This window comes from Empidonax traillii, unplaced genomic scaffold (genome assembly GCF_003031625.1).
Source record: "Empidonax traillii isolate 1590-97213 ecotype Southwest subspecies unplaced genomic scaffold, ASM303162v1 scaffold418:size511083, whole genome shotgun sequence".
Classification (NCBI taxonomy): domain Eukaryota; kingdom Metazoa; phylum Chordata; class Aves; order Passeriformes; family Tyrannidae; genus Empidonax; species Empidonax traillii.
In genome coordinates, this window is record NW_020955611.1 from 353,025 (window position 1) to 373,873 (window position 20,849).

The 20,849-nt window shown below is 38.4% G+C and overlaps 1 protein-coding gene across 2 annotated transcripts in view; it reads left to right on the forward strand.

Moving 5' to 3' along the window:
- POLQ (DNA polymerase theta) overlaps positions 1-20,849 on the forward strand; it is a 52,920-nt gene that overhangs the window by 6,984 nt on the left and 25,087 nt on the right. For both annotated transcript variants that reach the window (XM_027894129.1, XM_027894130.1), the window contains exons 5-15: positions 3,742-3,850; positions 5,677-5,896; positions 7,790-7,934; positions 8,032-8,178; positions 9,224-9,436; positions 12,674-12,816; positions 14,252-14,456; positions 15,348-15,490; positions 17,864-18,057; positions 18,365-18,489; positions 19,953-20,196. In XM_027894129.1, coding sequence (XP_027749930.1) covers positions 3,742-3,850; positions 5,677-5,896; positions 7,790-7,934; positions 8,032-8,178; positions 9,224-9,436; positions 12,674-12,816; positions 14,252-14,456; positions 15,348-15,490; positions 17,864-18,057; positions 18,365-18,489; positions 19,953-20,196 — 1,888 coding nt within the window. The remainder of the gene's footprint in view (positions 1-3,741; positions 3,851-5,676; positions 5,897-7,789; positions 7,935-8,031; positions 8,179-9,223; positions 9,437-12,673; positions 12,817-14,251; positions 14,457-15,347; positions 15,491-17,863; positions 18,058-18,364; positions 18,490-19,952; positions 20,197-20,849) is intronic.

The window sequence follows — 20,849 nt, forward strand, 5'->3', positions numbered from 1 at the left end:
AAGAGATATGCTTTCCTAGTCTAATCAGAAGTTTGTTTTCTTTGTTTCTCTGCTCAATAAAGCTATACCCAGTTTTGTTTTATACAGTAATCCTCCCTATCTTCACTCTGTCCTGTAACATAGCTGGTTGCTATTTTAAGAATACAAAAATTGGAAAAATAACTGAGTATCAAACTGCTCTGAGACCTCCACCTTTGAAACCACTGTTCTGTGTGCATCTGGTATCATAATATTCTGCTGCACTGTATACCAGAAGATTTTTTTAAAGGGAGAAAAAGGGAAATAAAGCCTTGCAGGATTTTTTAGAATGTGAAATCATGGGATAACACATTCACACCTGGATCTGTAGGAGCTGAATCACCATGAGTGCTTGAGAAACTGACAGTGGGCAGGAAGATGAGTGGGTGACTGTTGTGCTGCATTTTAAGCTCATTCAAACTGAGGCTTCTGCAGTCCAGCTCAGTTCTTGAATGTACATCTTCATCCCTTCACTTGCAAGAGAATGGCAATCATGCAGGTAGATGTTTCAATATATGACTACTTAGTTTAGGGTTTTTTTCTTGTTTAAAATAAGGTTAATTTAATCCTAGCTCACCACACTGTACAAGCTGTACTGCCAGCACAGGGCAGACAGTTGGGTCAGGATAACCGTCTTGATGTTGGCTTGGGTGTCTTGGAATCATGCTCAGTGTACTAAAATGTACCAAATTCATTTAGTTGGGACCTCCATTTCATCCCCACATTTTGCTGTGGTTTCTAAGGTGAATGTACCTGAGAAGAGTCATTTAAGTATAACCAGCCGAATGACTACAAGATTTGATTTTGAATATGTATCCTCAATACCAATAACTCCTGAAAGCAGCATGTTTTAATTTTACCATTTGAGGACACCTCTGCTGCAACTATCCATTTCCCCTTGCCCCATTATGGCCATATAATGGAAATAAGGGTAAAAACCTTTTTTTTTTTTTTTTTTTTTTTTTTTTTTTTTTTTTTTTTTTTTTTTTTTTTTTTTTTTTTTTTTTTTTTTTTTTTTTTTTTTTTTTTTTTTTTTTTTCTTTGTATGCTTCTTTGACATCAATTTTTAAATTTTAAAAAATCATCTTTATATAAGAAATTGATGAATTTTCTGTTTGGAGATAAATTTTCATAAAAGCTGTAAAATATGGACATGAACTGAAAATGCCAGTTTAACTGTCACCTAAAGCAAGCTTGTCTGAAACTGCAAGATTGTACCTTGTCTTCTAATTAATTCTAAATTTAGACTCGTTGGTAACAAGGGTGTTTTATCTTTTGAGATGAGTTACTGGGAGATGACTGCAATCCTGGCTGGATTCCATCTCAAGCTTGAGCTGTTCCTTTTGTGATGTCAATCCCGTGCTGATAGCTCACATTGCCTTTGGAAATTGTTGAAAGAAACTCAAATCTTCTGCCTGCCAGAGCTCTTTTTGCTGTATGAAGCAGTTAAAAGCAATGTTGTGTTGCTAATTACTATGTAACATGTCAGTTTTGAACATCCAGGTACACAGGAGATGATTCTTCTGGTTGTTCAGCCTCTTGACCCTGATGCTAAAGACATTTTTAGGAAAGTGGTTAGAGAAAAATCTGCTGCTTTCTTAGTATGTCAGCTGGGAATGTATTTGTAATGTACTGTTATGATACTTGTTCCTTTTCTTAAGTTAAACTTGAAATTAAAAAGTTACTGGTTTAATTGTACTAAAAAAAACCCAAACCAAATACCAAATCCTCCCTGATTGTCATTCAGAATGTTTTAGTTGTAAACAGGATGTGGACTAGCCTAGTTATTCTACAGTAAACATGTCTGATAGCTCTCAGGTACTTTTTAGTAGGTTTTTTAACTGTCTTCTATGTAGACACCTATTTGCAGACAGAAAAGGAGGCTGAGGCTACATTGCGTTTTCAGTAGCAATGTAGTGTGACGAAGTTCTGGCCCCACTTGCCAGAACTTCCTGAACTTGGGAAGTAGAAAGCATCATTGTGTGCTGGGGCCTGAAGTCCTCCTTGGCTGCAATTTCATTTTAAGAAGAGGATAGCTGTGTGAAAAATACCGGTTGCTTGTTTGCTCCTGCTGTGTTATCCCAGTGAGTGTGTTCCGAGTGCTGCCTGAATAGAGGAGAGCACTCATACACATGTGACAGTCAGGTCTCACCAGCTTGCAGGCTGCCAGGGCAGTACAGCGCACAGGTTTAGTGTCTGAATATACATTATAGCTGAGTAGCAGCAGAAGGTATAAAACAAGTGGCTCGTGCAAAAAATAGCGGCATTCCCTGTGCTTTGGCCTGTAGGTACCACTAGTGTTCTATACTTCGTCTCAGGAAGTAAAATGTGCTGTTGCTTGGCTCGAAGACTGGAAAGGTAACTTGTATGGATTTTACTTCATTAGATGTCTGATTAAACTGTCCTGTCTCAGCTTCTGGAAGAATTCAGACAGATTGTTGTATGGCGAAGCAGGATGAAGCTTTTTCTGGTAGCTGAATAAATGCGTGTTTGGTGACCAGTGAATTACCGCTTTTTACAAGTGAGCACCGAATAGAGGAGGTGCAGGAAACAGAGGAGCTGGATGGGTGGGAGTTTGTAAAAGAGACCGATGAAGCAGTGCAGTACTCTTTTCTAACTTAAGTGGCTTGAAAGAGAAGGAGGGAGAAAACAGACGGAGAGAGAAGGAACATATGTAGGAAGGAGAGAAAAAAAACCAAGGAAAAATAGCATTGAAACAGATAATATAAGGTCACATTTGCCCTTAAGCTCCTGCTATTTTAGCCGTACCAGAAAGATATTACATAGCTGCACCAAGGAGGAAAAAAATATTTCACAGCAGCAGAACTAATGAAGCGTAGTGTCCTCTGTGCCCTGCTTTTTTTGTTTAACCTTCTTTTATCCTATTCCAAGTCCCTGGAACCCTGTCAGCTGGCCAGAAATGATACATACCGCTGCTGGGATGTATGCAGGAGGGGCACTGGATGCCTTAGTTGTAGTGCCTCTATGTATTCTCCTCAGGGCAGACCGTAGTCTGGTCTGTTGTCTCCAGCTGCTGATATTCAGAAAGCTTTTTAGACATTATTCTTTTAGATATTTTACACATCTTAAAAATTTGATGGAGGTGGTTAATAGATTAAAAAGTCATTTGCAGGAGGTAGGATGACAACAAAGCTGTCACATAAGAATATTTTTTCATTACTAAGCCAAAGCTAAATAGTAGGGCTCATTCAGGTTTGGTTAATGAAAAACGATATAATAGGAAGCAGACTATTCCAATTTAATTACATCTGCTCCTGGTTTTTTTCTGACATTACTGTATTAGTAAGCAATGATGTTTTTAACTAAGACAGTGATGTCGGCAAAGCTTTTGACTTGCTCGTTTTGGTGCTGGAATTTTCCTTTCCAGATAATCTGAAGCCTTGGGGTTTTAACTTGTAGAGAGGTTGCAGTACAGATACTGCAATACTGTTTTGTGTGGTGGCTGGACTAGCAACCTATTTATTTTTATTTTTATTTTTATTTTTTAAAAACTGATTGTGTGTGTTTGGGCGTGTATGTGAAATGTCATGACATTGGTCATGATTTGTATCTTTGTCACAGAAGGAAGCTGTAGTGCTGTTGGTAAGCATAACTGGATTTGTGAATATATCTTTCAGTTTATGTGGAATGTGAAAGGATCAGGGCTATCTGTTCTTAGTTTAGAGATTGGTCAGATATAACCTGAGTGCTTTTCTTTATCAGGAGTGGTGGTTGTGGACGAGTTGCACATGCTGGGAGACTCCCATCGAGGATATCTGCTGGAACTCCTCCTGACCAAAGTTAGATATGTTACAGAGAAGGTAGCAAAACGGTGGGTAGACAAGGATGTTTGTCTTTTAATGCTAAATTATGGATGACTCTAAATATTTTGTTCTCTGGGTGATTGGAAATTTGGGTTAGCTCCAGAATTTTTATGAGAGTGATGACCTAGACTATTTTGGTTATTAAGATCTCATCATACCACCTCTCAGGGGCCTGCCATTGTAGTCAAAACCTCTTTTCCTCGTGGTTTTCAATTTGTGTGCTACCATGGGATTTATTCTCTTGGGAAAAGAAATAAGGCTGAAGCTTTGATTTACTTCTTTAGCCTATTTAAATTTTTTTAAAAAACTTTGGATTTTTTTAAAACAGTTTTGCTACCAGATTGTTTTGTTTTTTCATGGAATGGGGTATTTATCCTTTAGAAATGTTCAGGTGTTGTGGAAGAGTGGGCATGTTTTTAACCTTATTATGGTGAATTGGTCAGAAGGCTTAAGAGGATATGCCAGTAGTCTGCTTAGTTAGCACTGCTCAGGGTGAGCTCTGGCTTTGCTTGTAACATGCTACAGCCTAGGGGTTGCATGGTTTCTTGCCTTTAGCACAACTGATTAGACACTGGGGAACAGATTAAATGTTTCAGAAGAGCTCTAGAGGCTTTTAAGAGTTCAGTATCTAGATCCTCAGCAGCAACTGTCCAGCAATTCCGTAGTGCCCAAACATGGGCAAAGGCAAACGGAGGAGAAGGTGTAACCTTCTTCATCTGCAAGGCTTTTGCAGACCCAGCTACAGTTCTGCAGCCCATTTTTATCCTCCCCACTCAAATAGTGTGTTGTGGAGCTGGAACATTTTTGATCCTTGAAGGTCAAAAGTTTCTTCAGGGGAAAAAAAGGGTCCCAAGTTGCTGTAGGGGCAAAAATCTGCAACCTTGGTGGCGGAGCTGTTGTAGCAAATGCTTGAAGAGCTTGGATTAGAGAGTCTGCCTCTCCCCATCTTCCTTATTTGTGTCTCATCAGTGACTGGCTTTTTATACTATAGCTTCTGGGTTATCTTGTTTCTTCTATCTTGTCTTTGCCAGGTGTTACAACCCACCCCTAAAGGCGAGGTCTTCTAGAAAGATAGACAGTTTCTGAGCTCATGATGATTTGTCAGACCTTTTATTTTTTAAAGTCTCAGTTTATGGCTCAGTGCAAAGCAAATGAGGAGTTTTCAAACATAAACATAGGAGCATAAGAACCCCCCCAAAACTACAGTGTGGATGTAAAAGCATGAATTAAAATTTACATTTGAGTATCTAAATTAACAGTTTGTGTTTTCTGGTCTGTTAGAAGTCCATTACTTCTCACTGCCTTTAAAGGAAGATGCTGTTCAGCACTTTAAGAACTGAAGCTACTTGCATTTTTGCTGAACTTAGGGCTTTTTTTCCCCGTCTAGGAAGACCTTAAGTTTAGTATTATTTGTGCTGAACTGGAAACAAATCGAAGTGTTTTAATTAAGGCATTTAAGCTTAGAAGATTGCAGTGGAGATTAAGTCATTCCTTTATTTCCATGTTTTTGTTAGTGTCAAGGAACTGGTTTATTTATGTATTTGTTTTCAGTTTCTTCAAATAAGCAGTCATTTATAGCTATTGCTACCTAAAGAAGGTTGAGATTTAGGTTCAAAATGATAAAAAGATGAATTATCTTGTTATCAATGCATAACGTGACATTGTGTTTGCTAAGAGTAGAGGATGGCTTGTTTCTTTGTCAAAAAGTTAAAAACAGTAGCTTTATATTTTAGAGTCTGGAAGGAAGTAGATTGAGTTAGTTTTTCTGAATTCCATTTTCCAGAACAGTAGCCAGTGTTGTCATTAACTTTCATTTTCTTTTAACCACTTCCAGAGAGGTGAAGACGACCAGTCCTGGTTTTGGTGGGATACAGATAGTAGGCATGAGTGCTACCCTCCCTAATTTGGGACTCCTAGCCTCATGGTTAGATGCAGAGCTATACTGTACAGATTTTCGTCCTGTGCCCCTCAAGGAGTGGGTGAAAATTGGCAGCAACATATATGACTCCTCCATGAATTTAGTGCGAGAATTCCAGCCCATGCTTCAACTGAAGGTAACAAAACTCTGAATAGTGGCTTTGGGATGACACCTTTTGTAGTGCTAAAGTTAAAAAGACAGCTCTTGGTATGTTTTTAATTTCTTTTTAAATAGATGACATTCCCAACTTCATTTTTTACTTCATAGATTATATGCTCCAACTTATAACAAAACTGGTTTTTTTGTCTTCTACTGACTTAAAACAAAAAAACCCTCAACCCATACACCCTCATGCAGATCTTGAAGTTTCTTCAATTGGACTTGAAGACAAGGTTGACTTTGCAGTTTCTGAGCACTTGACAGGTATAAAGAGTTTGATTCTTCCCTTACACACCACCCTGTCTTGTGTCTGGGAATCTGCTTCACTTTCATGAATGCAGGTAAGTATTTCCTGCGTAGGCCAAGGAATTTGCATTCAACACTGGGATAATATATTTGCATTAAAATCTGCTTGTGTTAAACTGCTAAATGATCTAATTTTGTCAATGAATAGAAGGCAGATGTCCATCCTGATTCTTCTGAATCTGTTTCAAGTATTTAGTCCTTTTGCACACTTGAAAAGGATATGGAAAGTTAAGGGTAACATACTATAAGGATTTTGAACAACAAAACGGGTAGAAATGGAAAATTCGTGCTTTCTACTTGTAGATTCCTTTTCTGTGGCATCTCTGAAGGGTGAATTCTATCTCTGTTCCTTTAAACTGCTCTGTGTAATACTAATGTAGTAGTTGGACCTTATGGGCTGAATTCCAGCAATATTTTGAAATGTTTTGCACGCAGATCTTGTTGTGCGCAAACATTCGCATGTCAGTTGCATGGTAGCACAGAAAAGAAAAAGAGTTCTAGAGACGAAAGGAAACACTTGTGACATAAATATCTGGAAGCTTGCTTTTATGTGGTCATATTGAGAAGGTGATGTTACATCTCCTTTTCTGGATATTTTTTGAAATAATTGCTGTGGATAGTTACTAAATTAAACAGGGGAAAGATCTAAACTAGGCTTATGACTCAACAGTTTAAAGGAGTTGGCTTACTTTATAAGACCAGGTGATCTTGGGCTTGAAACCTGTCGCTGGACATTCAGACTTTTGTGCCTCAAACTGGACCAGGAAAGGGAACTTGATGGCCTCACCTCTTCAGCTGAAATTGGCAGAATCCGTACTGAACTCTCGATGTGTATATGCAGTTCCTGACATTGCTCCCCTGTTTTCATTTGCATTTTAGTGCTTTTTATTTCTTCCTGTACACCTACATTTTTCTCTTACGCCTTTGGCCTGCTTGCTAGAAGGGAATCTGGCTTAGCCAAGCAAAACAGATCCGTTGCAGGGACTCTCTTAGGATCTTAAAACCAAGAAAGCAAGCTGTAAACAGCAGGGTTTTGAATGGACATCTCTGTAAGTATCCATAAAAACCTTCCCCTGTACTCTGAACACTTGAAGCCTTTGGTCAGCAATGCTTGCTGAGTCCATCTTACTGGGGATACTTAGACTACTACATCTCATGCTTTTAATTCAGACATCTCAGTTGACAGGTCTTCCCTAGTTACTGTAGAGGAGTTTTCCCTCGAGGCTCTTCCTAGTCCTTCGCTGCTGCTGTTAGCCATGGCATGGAGGTTGCAGTGATTTTTTTGTGCGCTGTGTGGCCTTCATTCAGAAACAGATTTATGAAAGCAAGATGTAAAATGTTACATTTATTCATGGATAGGTCTAAAGCTGTCCTCAAAAATAGGGTCATACTAGTGCTTGAACTTCATAATGCAGGACTGAAAATAAGATAACAGTGCTCCATCTTCTTTGTTTGCTCCCTCTTTCTTGAAGTAGAAGATTCCTACTAGGACACAGAAGAATGACAGCATTTACAAACCCTATTCAGTCCGAGAGTACACTGAAAATATTTTGTCTCAATTCAGGGAGACGAAGACCATGTTGTGAGCCTGTGTTATGAGACTGTTTGTGGTGGCCATTCAGTCCTGCTTTTCTGTCCATCCAAGAACTGGTGTGAGAAGCTGGCAGACATCATTGCCAGGGAGTTCTACGGTTTGCAACAAGCTGAGGGTAAGAGAAAAGCGGTTTATAGAAGACTATAGTATACACAGTGCCTTCAATGAAAATTAATATTATTAGAAACTATAAAAATATTTTCTTTCTCAAGGTTCTGTGAAAAACTCAGCCCTGGCCCCGGTTGTTGTGGACAGAGAAGGGATCGATGAGGTTCTGGATCAGCTAAAGCGTTCTGTCTCAGGTCTGGATTCTGTGCTCCAGCGTACTTTGCCATGGGGAGTGGCATTTCATCATGCAGGTATTCCTGAATATCGTGGGCTTGAATTCTGTAATAGTGAAGTCATTTGGGTTCTTTTTACTGTAGGTACCAGCAATTTAGCAGTTGCTTTTTGAAGCCTTTAGTAGCTTATGACTAAATAAGCTTTGAGAATCCCACAGTTAGAGGTAGACTTGAAATTCTTTTATTGTACCTAAAGACTTTAATTCACAAATTGTTATGATAAATCTATCTATGTTGTATAACAGAAACTTTTAAAATACAACTTAACAGGTTTTTTTTGTGAAATGCCTGAAAAATAAGTGGATTTGCAGCTCAAGAATTTTCAAGTTGTCCCTAATTCTGCCAGAGTATTTCAGAGCAATTTCCCTCAGCTTAATACTGAAATAAATGAGTAAATAAAGGAAGTATAATAATGGAAATAAAATTAAAAGGAGCATGTGCTGTGAACACTTCTGGTTAGATACTTTATTTCATACTTAAGTAGGTAATAGTGTTGCCTGTTGGTTCATCTAGAAAAGGAACTGACTGGGAGAGACAACAGTAGCTAAGGCATCGATGATGTAGGAGGAATAATTCCAAATGCTTACGGAATCTGGATTTCTTTCTCAAGAATAAAATTGTCATGAAGCCCTGAAGGAAATGTAGAAAGATACATACTAGACCTGTAACCTCTAATGGAAATAATGAAGGAGTCCAGAGTCAGGACAGTAGATGAGTAAATCCTAGTTCCCTGCTGTTTTCTCATTTTTATTTTATTTATTTGTTTATTCATATATTCAATTGCAGTACTTCTAGATGTGCAATAAGGAGTTGTTCATCTTGCTACCATGTGTACAAGCACCTTAGAAAAACTAGTATTTTACTGTCAGTTGGGTAATAGTTAATGGTGAAGTTTTGCTTCACCTATGGGTCAAAAGGAGTTGACTAAAGTAGTGTTGCGAGTCTGGTGAATGGTGAATGTTCATTAAGTTTGTTTGTTCTTCCTCTTGCCTGACAGTAACATTATTAGCTCTTAAATGCAGTGTCACCATGACAAGGTTCACTAAAAAACACATCTCCTCAGGTCTTACTTTTGATGAACGAGACATTATTGAAGGAGCCTTTCGCCAAGGCTTGATCAGAGTTCTGGCAGCGACCTCCACGCTCTCATCTGGAGTGAATTTGCCTGCGCGCCGAGTAATTATACGAACACCCGTGTTTGGTGGCAAACTGCTGGACATTCTCACTTACAAGCAGATGGCTGGAAGGGCTGGCAGGAAAGGGGTAGACACAGAGGGTAAGCAGAGTCTGTATTAACATTCTGTAAGGATGGTGTTAACCTGATTAAATCAAGGGCAGTACTTTGCAATTAGTGACTAATCATGATGAATTCCTTTGGTATTCAGTATGATTAAGTTAATCAAGATGAATTTGTTTGGTATTAATTTGTTTGGTATTAATGGAGTAAAAATTGTAATTCCCAGGGGACTCTTTTCACTCCAGGAGACTGACTTTGGTATTTACATGTCAGTTACTTCAAGAACAGGCTGTTTTCTCCTTTGAATTCTTGTTAGCTTCTAAGGCTGTGTTGTTCATTTACCTTAATTCTGTGATGCTTGGTCATCTAACTAAAATATTCACAGTTTCAGTGAGAAAATTTACAGTAAACTCTCACTGGACAGGCCTAAAATGTAAGAAACGCATTTAAAATCTACAGTCATAATTTGACAAACTCCTGTAGTCTGAAATTCTAATTTAGATTTATTAAACTTTTACTAAACTTAACCATGAAATTTATGAATTTTATGGATCTTGAAAGTAGTAATGCAGCAGAGAACAGGGAAATATGAATAGTAGCTCATAGATAATGTGACATCTTCTTGCATACAGTGGCACTGATAGATGTTCAACAAAGTAATCCTGCCTGTTATTTTAATTTGCAATGGAAATCTATCTTCATGGATGATGTTTGAAAAAAATTGCATTAAACGAGTATAAACATGGTAGAAAATAAGAAGTTCAGCAGATGCGGGAAGTGGGATTTGCCCTACTGATGGTTTTATTGGTGCTTGCAGGAACCCTGTGTAAGCAGACTGTTCTTACATTTAGCTTTCTATTTTTGCCAGAGTAGCATAGCAACACAGCATTTTGCGACCTATATCTCTGTGAGCTATCCCTATGCGTTAAAGAAAAGGGCAGCTGCATGCTGTATTTTGAAATTTCCAGACTTTGTTATTTGACTGTAGCTGGCAGGTGTAAAATGACATTATTCCTTGAAGTTTCTTCTTTTTCCCCTTCAAGTTACAATAATTAGTACCCTTTTTGACAGTTCTGATGTGACTGGGTTGTGCACAGTAAGCAGTTGATTTTATGCTGATGAGCTTCATGAATGTACCATTTTTTTCCACTCCACAGAGTCTTTTGGATGAGAACATAAAGCTATGTTGCCAGCTGCTACTCTTTCACAGAGTAGGGAGACTGTAGGACAGCAACTTCAGCTGGAAAAAATGCCTTATGTGGATATGAAATTCAGCTGACAGACAGAAGATAATTGCTGTTGAGTAGAATGCCTCCTCCTCTCCCAGCATCGTAGTTTTGGGTTGTCTTATGTTTTGATATTTTAGTTTCTTTTTCTTGGTGTGATGGAAATTTAAAAATATCATTTTAGAGAATGAAGTTTGATTACTTTTGCATTCATCAAAGTTTTCATGTTCCCAAGGAGAAATAGGTAAAGCTGTTCCATATCGATGAACAAAACTTAGAAATATAATAGGGCCTTTGTTGCTTTTAATGGAGTTTTATGCCTAGGTAGCCAGTCTTCTGGTGTTTGTGTAATCTGATGCTAACCTGGACCTCCCCTTGCATCTGGAATGTTCAATAAGGACTACTGGAACAGCTCAGTTCCCTTTTATTTTATTGTTTGCTAGATTGCAATAATTGGCTTTAAGTTCTTGGTGGGTATCCTCCATGTCTTCCAAGTCTTGAATAACTGTCGGATAATATAGAGCCAAGGGGATGCGCATCTTCTGTTGGATTTTCTGTTAGATTTACCACTCTGAAGAGTCAAAGTTTTCAGAGGGAACTGTAGGTCAGATCAGAACCCGAATACAAAATGAGTGAACGTTCTTAATTGCTAAAATCAAAATAAGCTTTGCTTTCTCAAAATAATTCTTACAGGCAGTTGATCTTCTGTACTCTTTGGCTCTGTCAAAAATATGTGGTCAACAGATGTCAACAATTTCACCTGGCAGGATAAAAAAATCCAAGACACGTCATCTGAGCATGTCTTTTATCCTGTATTTATGTAAGCATGTTTAAGTTGTATTTTGTTACTCACCTACACTGCATTTATTTATTCTGTTCGTTAAATTTAAGTGCAGTTGTGTTTTCATGACCACTAGATTTGTTGATTACTGTAGCATTACCACAGCTACAGTTTTATCACAACATTCCTAGGATCTTACTAAGATACCCACTACCAAAATCACCTTGTGTTCAGACTACGTGCATTTACATCTTAACAAGTTATCATAGCCCTATTATGATATTTACTGTACAGCTAATCCAAATCTAATGCTCTCTTCTTAGTCAAAGACAAAAGTGTCCTACCCCTAATTCATTTATCCTGTGCCATTTGGCAAACCTGCTAACTAGCTAGAGCCTCCCAGGGACCTAATTTCTCTGTAATAGCTTTGTAGAAAAAATCTCCTGTGTGTGCCCACTGTATTTCCCATGGGTAGGCTGTACTGTGATCTCACTAAAGGAATTTACCCATTTTTTTCATTTCTGTTTCATAGCTCTCAGACCTTTTTTGTCTCCCACAGAGTTTTCAGTGGTTAGAGATTTTCTTAACAATGTCTGATAGAGAATTTTAAGGTAAGGTTTATTTAGATGTGCTTGCAATGGAAACCATTCAGGATACTTGGGATTTTGTGTGTATGCACGTATATGCATATAGGAAAGTTCAGAGAATGCATAGTTACTTAGGTTAATTATTTGGCATTTCTGAATCAATTTGGTATCTGTGTTATTTTGGGACTGGAAGATGGTTGAATCTACACAAAATGTCAAAGTGCTTTGCAGCTTTTATGTTGTCTTCTTTTGAGAATTTTGTTGGTTTTAAAATGTAGCAAAGAAGAAAAATTGATGCCACTGTGTATTATAGTTCCAGTCAATTCCAGAACAAGAAGCAAGAGTGGTTCAGCAGAAAAGCAGATGCACAGAGAGGATGTGGAATCTCTTAGCTGATTTGGCAAGACCCTCACTAACCTAATGTAACTTTGAAGCTTGCTCTGCTTTTAGTTTTTAACTATTACACATCTGTGGAGTTCTTAAATAGCAATTCATATACACTGTTCAAGGTTGCACAGGTTTTTCTCTTCTTTTGTTGCTCAGCTTTTTGGAAAATAACTACAGTTTTCCCTTCCAATAATATGTCCTTGATGAACTGAGTACAGCTATTACAGTGCTAAGATGCAATACTAAGGCCATTGATGGTTCTGTATCTTTTGTTTTTCTTTTTCTTTTCCAATAGGTGAGAGCATTTTGGTTTGCAAGCCCTCGGAAAGATCAAAAGGAACTGCTCTACTTCAGGGATCTCTCAAGCCTGTTTGTAGCTGTTTGCTTAGAAGAGAAGGGCAAGGTGTTGCTTCTAGCATGAAAAGAGCAATACTTGAGGTACAGGGCACACGGAGAGGGATTAGAACTGTGCTTGCACTCTTGTAAGATGGTTTCTTTTGTGACACCATCAAATGTTTTCTGTGCAATTTCTTTTTCATGTGTTTTCTCCCTTGCCAACCCAAGCACCTTCAGAAGAAAATCACTTGGGTCCGCCAGCTTGCTTCAGTATTCAGCACTTTGTCTGGAATGTTTCTCTGCTTGTTGCAGATTAGGACGTGAGCACACTCCAACAAGGGTTTCTAAGCTTTGCTTTTGCCTTTAGATACACCCCTTAGGCAGAAGTGTAATTCCTAAACTTCATGTATGGCCTGACATTTTTAACTGGAGGATGCTTGCAAATTACTGATCCTAGAGGCTTTATAGACTGAATTAGGCTGTAATTACATTTGTAGAACCTTGTAGGGTCCCTTATTTCCCCCCTCAACTTACCTACCTCTTTTGCACAGAAATGACTGACATTTTATTAATACATTTTTGGTGAGTAAACAGGTGTGGTACCCAATTTGCTTCCTCTAGCCTGTCCTTCTCTGTAGGGTTCCTACAGAAGTAAAAAGGACCAAAAGGATTTTTTTTCCACATAAGTGAGCTTATGTGTTTTTTTCCCAAAGTTGCTTTTGGTCTTGAACCTAGATTAAGATGCAGGACTCTCTAAATAGAGTTTGTTTGCTGTACTTCTACTGTCTTGCGAAAACTGCTGTGAAACTCAGAACTTTATTGTGATTCCATAGAATCTGAATTTTTAGCAAACCATTTTGAACAAAGCAGTTTTATACATAAGATCTATCTAAAAGATGGGAGTTCCTTTCAGGTGCGGTTTCTTCGTAACATGGAAAAAATCCATCGAAACCATGAAAGAAAGTTTTTAGTTAAACACCTTACTTATCTTGAGGAAGACACACACATGGAAATGCCACACGAGGAAAGAGCAGTTGGTTGAAAAACAAAACCAAAATCCAATGGGAAAAAAATCATTCTCAATCAGGAAAATGATGATGGAGTATAGCATTTACGTTTATTAAGAGAAAACTTCAGTATACTGAGGAACTTTAGGAGAACTCCTCCTTCTTGATTTGCTTTTTTGTCTTCAGAAAATTGCAGCTTGTGTTCTAAAATATTAAAAATATTTCACAGTGTAGGCTAAGCAAAATGCCTAGGGCTAGTCTCAAATATAAATTGCTGCTATGTGTATGGCCACTTTCAAAATAAGATTTTATAATTACTCCTTTCCCATAGCTTAGTCTTTTACTTCTACCTAAAGTGACTGGGTTCTTGCCAAGAAAAATCTTTACAGTTGGCTGTTGCTTTGCCTTATATTCCCCTCTCGTACTGGTTCTTTAAAACTTAGATGGTGGGTCAACCTCTTTGATTCTCCAGTCTGATGTTTCATCCTACTGTGTCTCTGGCAACATGAACAAGTAGTTTTCTTCAACAGATCATAGTGGGGGGAGTGGCCAACACTCCAGATGATGTGCAGACCTATGCTTCTTGCACTCTGCTTGCATCCAGCTTGAAAGAAAGCAAGTGGGAAAATGGGAAAGAACAAGACAAAGCACAGGCTGGACCTATCGAGGCTTGTGTGGCATGGCTGCTGGAAAATGAATTCATTCAGATTCTGGACTCTGGCAGTGATGTGAAAGGTAATGTTGGTGTTCTTCCCAGTGACTACAGTTAGTTTTGATTCGATAAATCTTCTGCAGCTGGGCAGATGTTCAGTGTAACTTTATAGTAAGGACTTCGGTGCATTTTTTATTTATTTTATGGAATCATGTGTGTTAAGAATTTTTTAGCTTTCCAGCAGGTGTTTTTGTACCTGCTTTAGCATATTTTGCATGCATGTGTTCTTGGAAGGCTCATCACCTGCACACTACCTCTAAGACTGATTCATCTGAGTCTACAATTCCCAAAATATCTTTAAACAAAGCATACTTTAACTATAGGATTTGTGTACATTAAATGTAAACTAGGATTTTTGTCTTTCTGGAGAAGAACCAGTACAGCCTAAGAGAGTTCAGGTCTTTTCTAGAACTGCTTGGTGTACATGATTGCACTTTCCCCCAATTTTGGCTATTTCCTCAAAATGGCTAAGGGTGAGACTCTTACAATAATAATAAGAATCCCTATTACAGGTTAATTGGTAACTCTTTTTAAAGAAAAGATAATAGGAGATATTTAGTGTTCCTAAGAAAGAAATACTCAAAATGGTAACTTCTAGGCAGCATGGCAGATGGGACTCCAACATTTTTTGTTCAAATAGCTGGCACATCTGTTAGTCTGAGTAGTTAGAGGGATCTGAGCTTGGGATCTGGCCTCTGAAAAAGGCTAGTGCAGACATAGGCAAGTTAAACCTTTTATTGTTTCCATTTTTCTGTCTTCAGAATGGAAAAATACACTATTTTTTGAAAAAATAAAAAAAAGTTGGAAAAAGTTAGTAGAGTTGATATCTCTCAAATACATTGCAACCTGAAAATTGTATATAAACTTGAACTTAAATGTTTTTTCTACGTGATTCTTTTTTTTTTTTTAAACAGCAAAGGTTTATCACCCAACACATCTTGGCTCAGCTACTCTTTCCTCTTCTCTTTCACCGACCGAAGCCATGGAAATCTTTGCTGACCTGCAGCGAGCTATGAAAAGCTTTGTTCTGGAGAATGATCTGCATATTGTCTATTTGGTAGGTTCCTCATTCTGTGTCTTGTGTTTTGTACTGCCAAAACTAAGGAAAGGAGAGACAGCACGATGCAGAGTTCTTGAAGGCTCCACAAACATAGTTGTTCGTGGGTTTTTTTGGTGTGCTTTGCTTAGCTTATCCTTCATGAAGAAAAGTTTCTAAATAGAATGTTCTTCAGAACTAGTCTGTTCCCATAGTGTCTACTGTGTAGGCAGGTGCTGTGTGCCACCTAAACCCATTGTTGTCACTCCTGACTTCGTAAGATTTCAGAACCTCATAAGTTTTGAGCCTAAGATAATGTTAATTTTTCTGAGACACTTGAAGTTGATGAAACAAATTGGTTTTGTTGCATGTTTGGGATCAGCAGGCTTAATCTCATGTTAGTTTTGGAAGCTCAGAAAACTTTTAAGGATTTAGTATCTATTTTTCCTGCAAAAAAGCCTCACAGACCTACACTACTTTCTTCCTGTGGGTGGGCCTTTCTTTCAGTTCAGTAACAGTGAAATTCATCTCTGATTTAATTTACTTGCCTGGTGATGCTGCCAGGGCTAAAGGAAGGAATGTGATAAATCTTATGAGGGAAAAGTGTCCGAAGTGTGTCAAGATTTATGAGCATGAACACTTGAAAAGCTAAGCAATGCTATTTAAGACCTTTGGAGAGGAAGCCACAAACCTGTGAAGATTAGTGAGGAAACCAGATAGAGTTGCAGGGAACAGCTTAGGATTCATGGCTGCCAGAGGCCCATCGTGCAATCATCATCCTAAATTTGACAGTTGTCTTCAGCCTTCTTAAGCGTAAAGTGTATTCTCTTTATCAGAATGACAAATCAAAGGCAAAATTTGGGCATCTTGTCTGAAAAAAAAAAAAATTCACTTCAAGAAGAATGTGCTTGCAATTGCAGAAGTTGTTGAGCTGAGGGACGGGGGAGGCAAGAGACTGAGGGTACCTGTGTCTGCTTGCTGTGTCCATTAACTTAGTTATGGGCTGATACTGACAGATTTTTATTTTCTACTTGTGCCCCCTGTGTACCCATATCTCTGTTTTAGAGGACCACATTATATTTTGTTCTGTTTCTGTTAGGCAAAATGAACTCCTTTGTGTTATGCACCAGTGAATTTTTTTCCCTGTTTGCATCTCCAAAACAAAAGAAAAAGGAGTAAATTTGTTTATGTCCTGGGGTAGAGGCAGTGATGGCAATATATTTTTATGCTGTACTTTTTAATTGCAGCAGCTTGTCTAATGTTATTTTAAATCAAATACCCTGTTGAACAAAATGTTCTTGAGATTCTCTTCTGTTAAGCTACCCTAAAACATTTTCTTGCAAGGCTGTTCGTTTTCAAGGGCAAAGGTTTATTTTGTTTTGGTGGCTTTTTAAATTTTTTAAAGAATTGATCTTCATGTATTCCTCATGGACTACAGGGAGTTTATCTGCTATGATGCTCTTTAACTCTCTTAAGCTTGAATCTTCTACTTGTACAAATATGAAACTGAATTCCAAGACCTTATATTTTAGGAAAGTTGGTTAAAACAAATAAGTATTTACCAGACTAGGAAAAGAGTTTTCTTTAAAGAAAAAAAAAACAAACCCCAGCAAAAGCCCAGTAAACAACAAAACGCAATCCCCTACCTTATTAACTCTTGTTCTTCTCAGTAGATGAAGGGACATGACTTGCAATTATATAGGCATCTGGTGTTCTGTATCATGTTAAATGCTCCCCAAGAACTGTTAATTCTTTTAAAATAATTAATCTTGCTTTATACTGATATGGATGTGAATAAATTTTGTCTCCTCACATTGAAACTTACTCTGTGCTGGCTGAACATCAGCAGAATTGGTTTTATTTCTCAAAGTGTGTGAATGGTCTGGATGGCTTTTTGTTAGTGTTAATAAAATTGATGTTTCTTGTACTGCAGGTAAATGAAAGCTTCAGAAAGTTCTGGCAAAATCTTTGTCCTTCCTGCTTTACCAGATGCTGTGATGGTGGTGGTTAGTGTGGTTACTAGTAGTTTTAAGAGGTTGACAGATATTTGTAAATTGTGTTAAAAAAAAAAAAAAAAGCATTGTTTTGTTAAAGAAGAATGAAGGTACAGATTAAAAATTGTCAAGTGGCTTGGATTTAGGGAGTAATCTGACGAAGATTCCAAACTTTTTAATTGTTAGAGTACCTGTATGAATCAGATCTCTTGGTACAAATATTAAAAAAACTAGGCTAGAAGAGGTTTTACTTTCTTTATGGTATATGGTTATGACTCAGTGCCTCTACGTAGAGTGTAGGATGCTCTAACTGCTTTCCCTAGGCTTTATTTTTGTTTACCCAGAGCTCTGTTCTGTTCGTTTCCCTGAAATAGATTTTGCATTGTCTTATTTTCTTTAGGTCACCCCAGTGTATGAGGAGTGGACCACAATTGATTGGTACCAGTTTTTCTGCTTGTGGGAGAAGCTTCCTGCCTCAATGAAACGTGTGGCTGAGCTGGTGGGGATTGAAGAAGGCTTTCTAGCTCGTTCTGTTAGGGGCAAAATCATAGCTAAAACAGAGAAACAGCACAGACAAATGGCCATCCACAAAAGGTAGCCACAGGACGGGGTGTCAGTGTGCAAATACTAGAGGCTATAACATTTGTGATGGACAGGCTCTGTGCCTGTTTTCAGGAACTGACTCTCTTTCTGAGTGAGCTGATAGGTCAGAGAACCTGGACCTGGTTTTCTCTGGTCTGAGAATATTGCTGGTACAAGGTGTTTGTGCTGTTGTCTTTGGAAGCCATATTCTCTGTTTCTTTTGTGTGCTTTTCTGTCCTATGCTATCATGGTGCATTTTGCCATGTACAGTAAGGTGGCCTGGATGACAATTTTATTTCTACGTGTGCATCTTCAACAGGTTTTTCACCAGTCTTGCCCTTCTGGATTTAATCAGTGAGGTTCCCTTAAAGGATATGACCAAGAAATATGGCTGTAGTCGTGGCCAGCTTCAATCCTTGCAGCAATCTGCTGCCACTTATGCAGGTGAGTTGTCTGGGCAAAATACCTGAGGAGTCTTAGGCTAGTCTGGGTTTTTTTTTCCTTCCAGGTGTGAGACTAAGATAGCCACAGTGTAGTACTAATAACAAATAGTCTTGTAAAACCTCTTGTGGATTTATAGCTTAACCTGTGGTTGCCCCTGCTTTGAGATGGAACCACAGAGTGTGCTGTGGGAAGGGGCTCAGCTGAGTGGAATCAAGCAGTGCTGTAGCATGCTGAGGGAAATCTGTGGAAATCATCTGTGTGCTGTGTAGTTTGTTCAGTACTAAGTATGTAAATAGTTAAAGGTCTGTTCTAAACCTTTGCTTTATCAGGAAAGAGAAGCTTTCAGCACTGGGTAAAGGTTGAGGCCTCTAAGGTGGAACATGGCTTTCTTCTGGTTGCAAAGTTAATTGGCCAGAAAATATAAGGTTATAGTTTTCAAAACAGAGTAAATAGTTTCTAGGTCATTTATCACCAGATCACAAGAGGTCAGATAGCTGCCCCCTTTAACTTAACATCCTTAATTAGGCCATGTAGGAGTAGAAGTAACAGCCCACCATGTCACCGGGATATTTTTTTCCTGTTGCCTAACAGTATGCCTTCCATTACTCCGTAAGTGGGTTTTCAATTTGTAAGACCGTTTTAGCTCAACTTGCGAAACCCTATGTGTGGGTTGCAGCATGAGTCAAAGCCCCAAAATGAAAAGGTCACGCCAACTGATGCACAGTAGTTTAAATTAATTCTGGTAGTATAAATAACTTTTTGTTGTAGCAGTTTCATAATTCTCTATTCCCAGTATTAATAGTTTTCATAAAAATAATTTGGAAAGTAAAATGAACTGTTGACATGACATATAACTAAGAGACATGATAAAAGTTGTATTCTGTAATCACTATAAAAATAGTCAGGGATGCTATGTCTTTCAGTTATTTTCATATTCTGTTGATGCAGTCTGTGAGTAAGCAACTCTTTTCCCTGCTTTTTTCCTTCTCCCATGTGCTGGGGACTGCAGTTGTGACCTTTATTATAGGCTTTGCTATCTCCTGTGATGCTCTCAGTAACTGAAGTTATGTAATCCACGGTTTGCTCTTACAGACATCAGTGCTGGCCTTCCTCAAAGATCTGTAGCTTCTCCTGGTGCCTCTCATCACTGCTTTTTCTCCTGCCTTTTTTTCAGTATAGTTGTTTCATAGGACTTCTGTTCCAGGATGTATATGTATTTCACACTTTCAAGATTAGCATCTTTGAAAAACCAGTGTCATTCAGAATTTTTACCTCACTGATAAACTAGATCTGCAAGATCAGCTCCTAGTCATAGTTGTAATAAGCATGATTTAGTTTCTGTAAGTAATGGAAAGGTGGGAAATGTAAAGTGAGTACCAATTCAGACTGGGGGGTGGGGAGTGAATCCAGCTTAGTAGAACTGGAGCTGGAGTTAAGACACTGATGTAACTTTTGTGTTCCAGGAATGATAACAGTTTTCTGTAATCGACTGGGCTGGCACAACATGGAGCTGTTGCTCTCTCAGTTCCAGAGCCGCCTCACTTTTGGGGTTCATAGGGAGCTTTGTGACCTGGTACGAGTGTCTCTGCTGAATGCACAGCGTGCCAGGACACTTTACAATGCTGGCTTTGTCACCATGGCTGATCTTGCTAAAGCCAGCCCTGATGATGTGGCAACTGCTCTGAAGAATTCAGTGCCGTTCAAAAGGTGAGAAATCTGTAAGTCCAGAAGTCAAGTAAAGGAGTTTGTAGAGTGAAGGATTACAGGATGAAACCTGTAATAAAATATGGCAACCTTTAGGACTTCGTGCCAAACATTAGTTAGAATTAGCTTGTAGGTCTCTGTGACTGATCACAGTCATTCTATGATTATTTTGAAATTAATAGAAACATCTTTTATTTGCAGCTTAAGTTTTTGAGACCTAAATTTTCTTATTATTCCTCTTTTCAATGCACTACTTAGTCCTGGGTGAATTGTTAATGCTTTCTGGGAAGCTTTTGCTGCCTCTAAAAAGCAGCTGCACCGTATGATCAAAGTAGATTTATTACTGATTATCTTTTGAGATGCTCTTGTGATTTTCATGTTCATGTAGTGACAAGCTTCCTTGATCAAGTACCTATGGGACTCTACCATAGTAATTGTCTGGTTTATGCTCTTAAAGTTTCATTTCTTTGGAAAACAGTGCATGGAGGAAGATTGATCGAGACCTGCCTTTTGCCGTAGCAGAGAGTTAGGGCTTCTAGGGTACATGTTTGGGCACAGAAACCTGGCAATACTTCTGGGATATGTAGCCAGTAGTATCTTTCATTGACATCCATTCACATACAGAAAACTGAAATAGTTATTTCCATTGAAGTCAT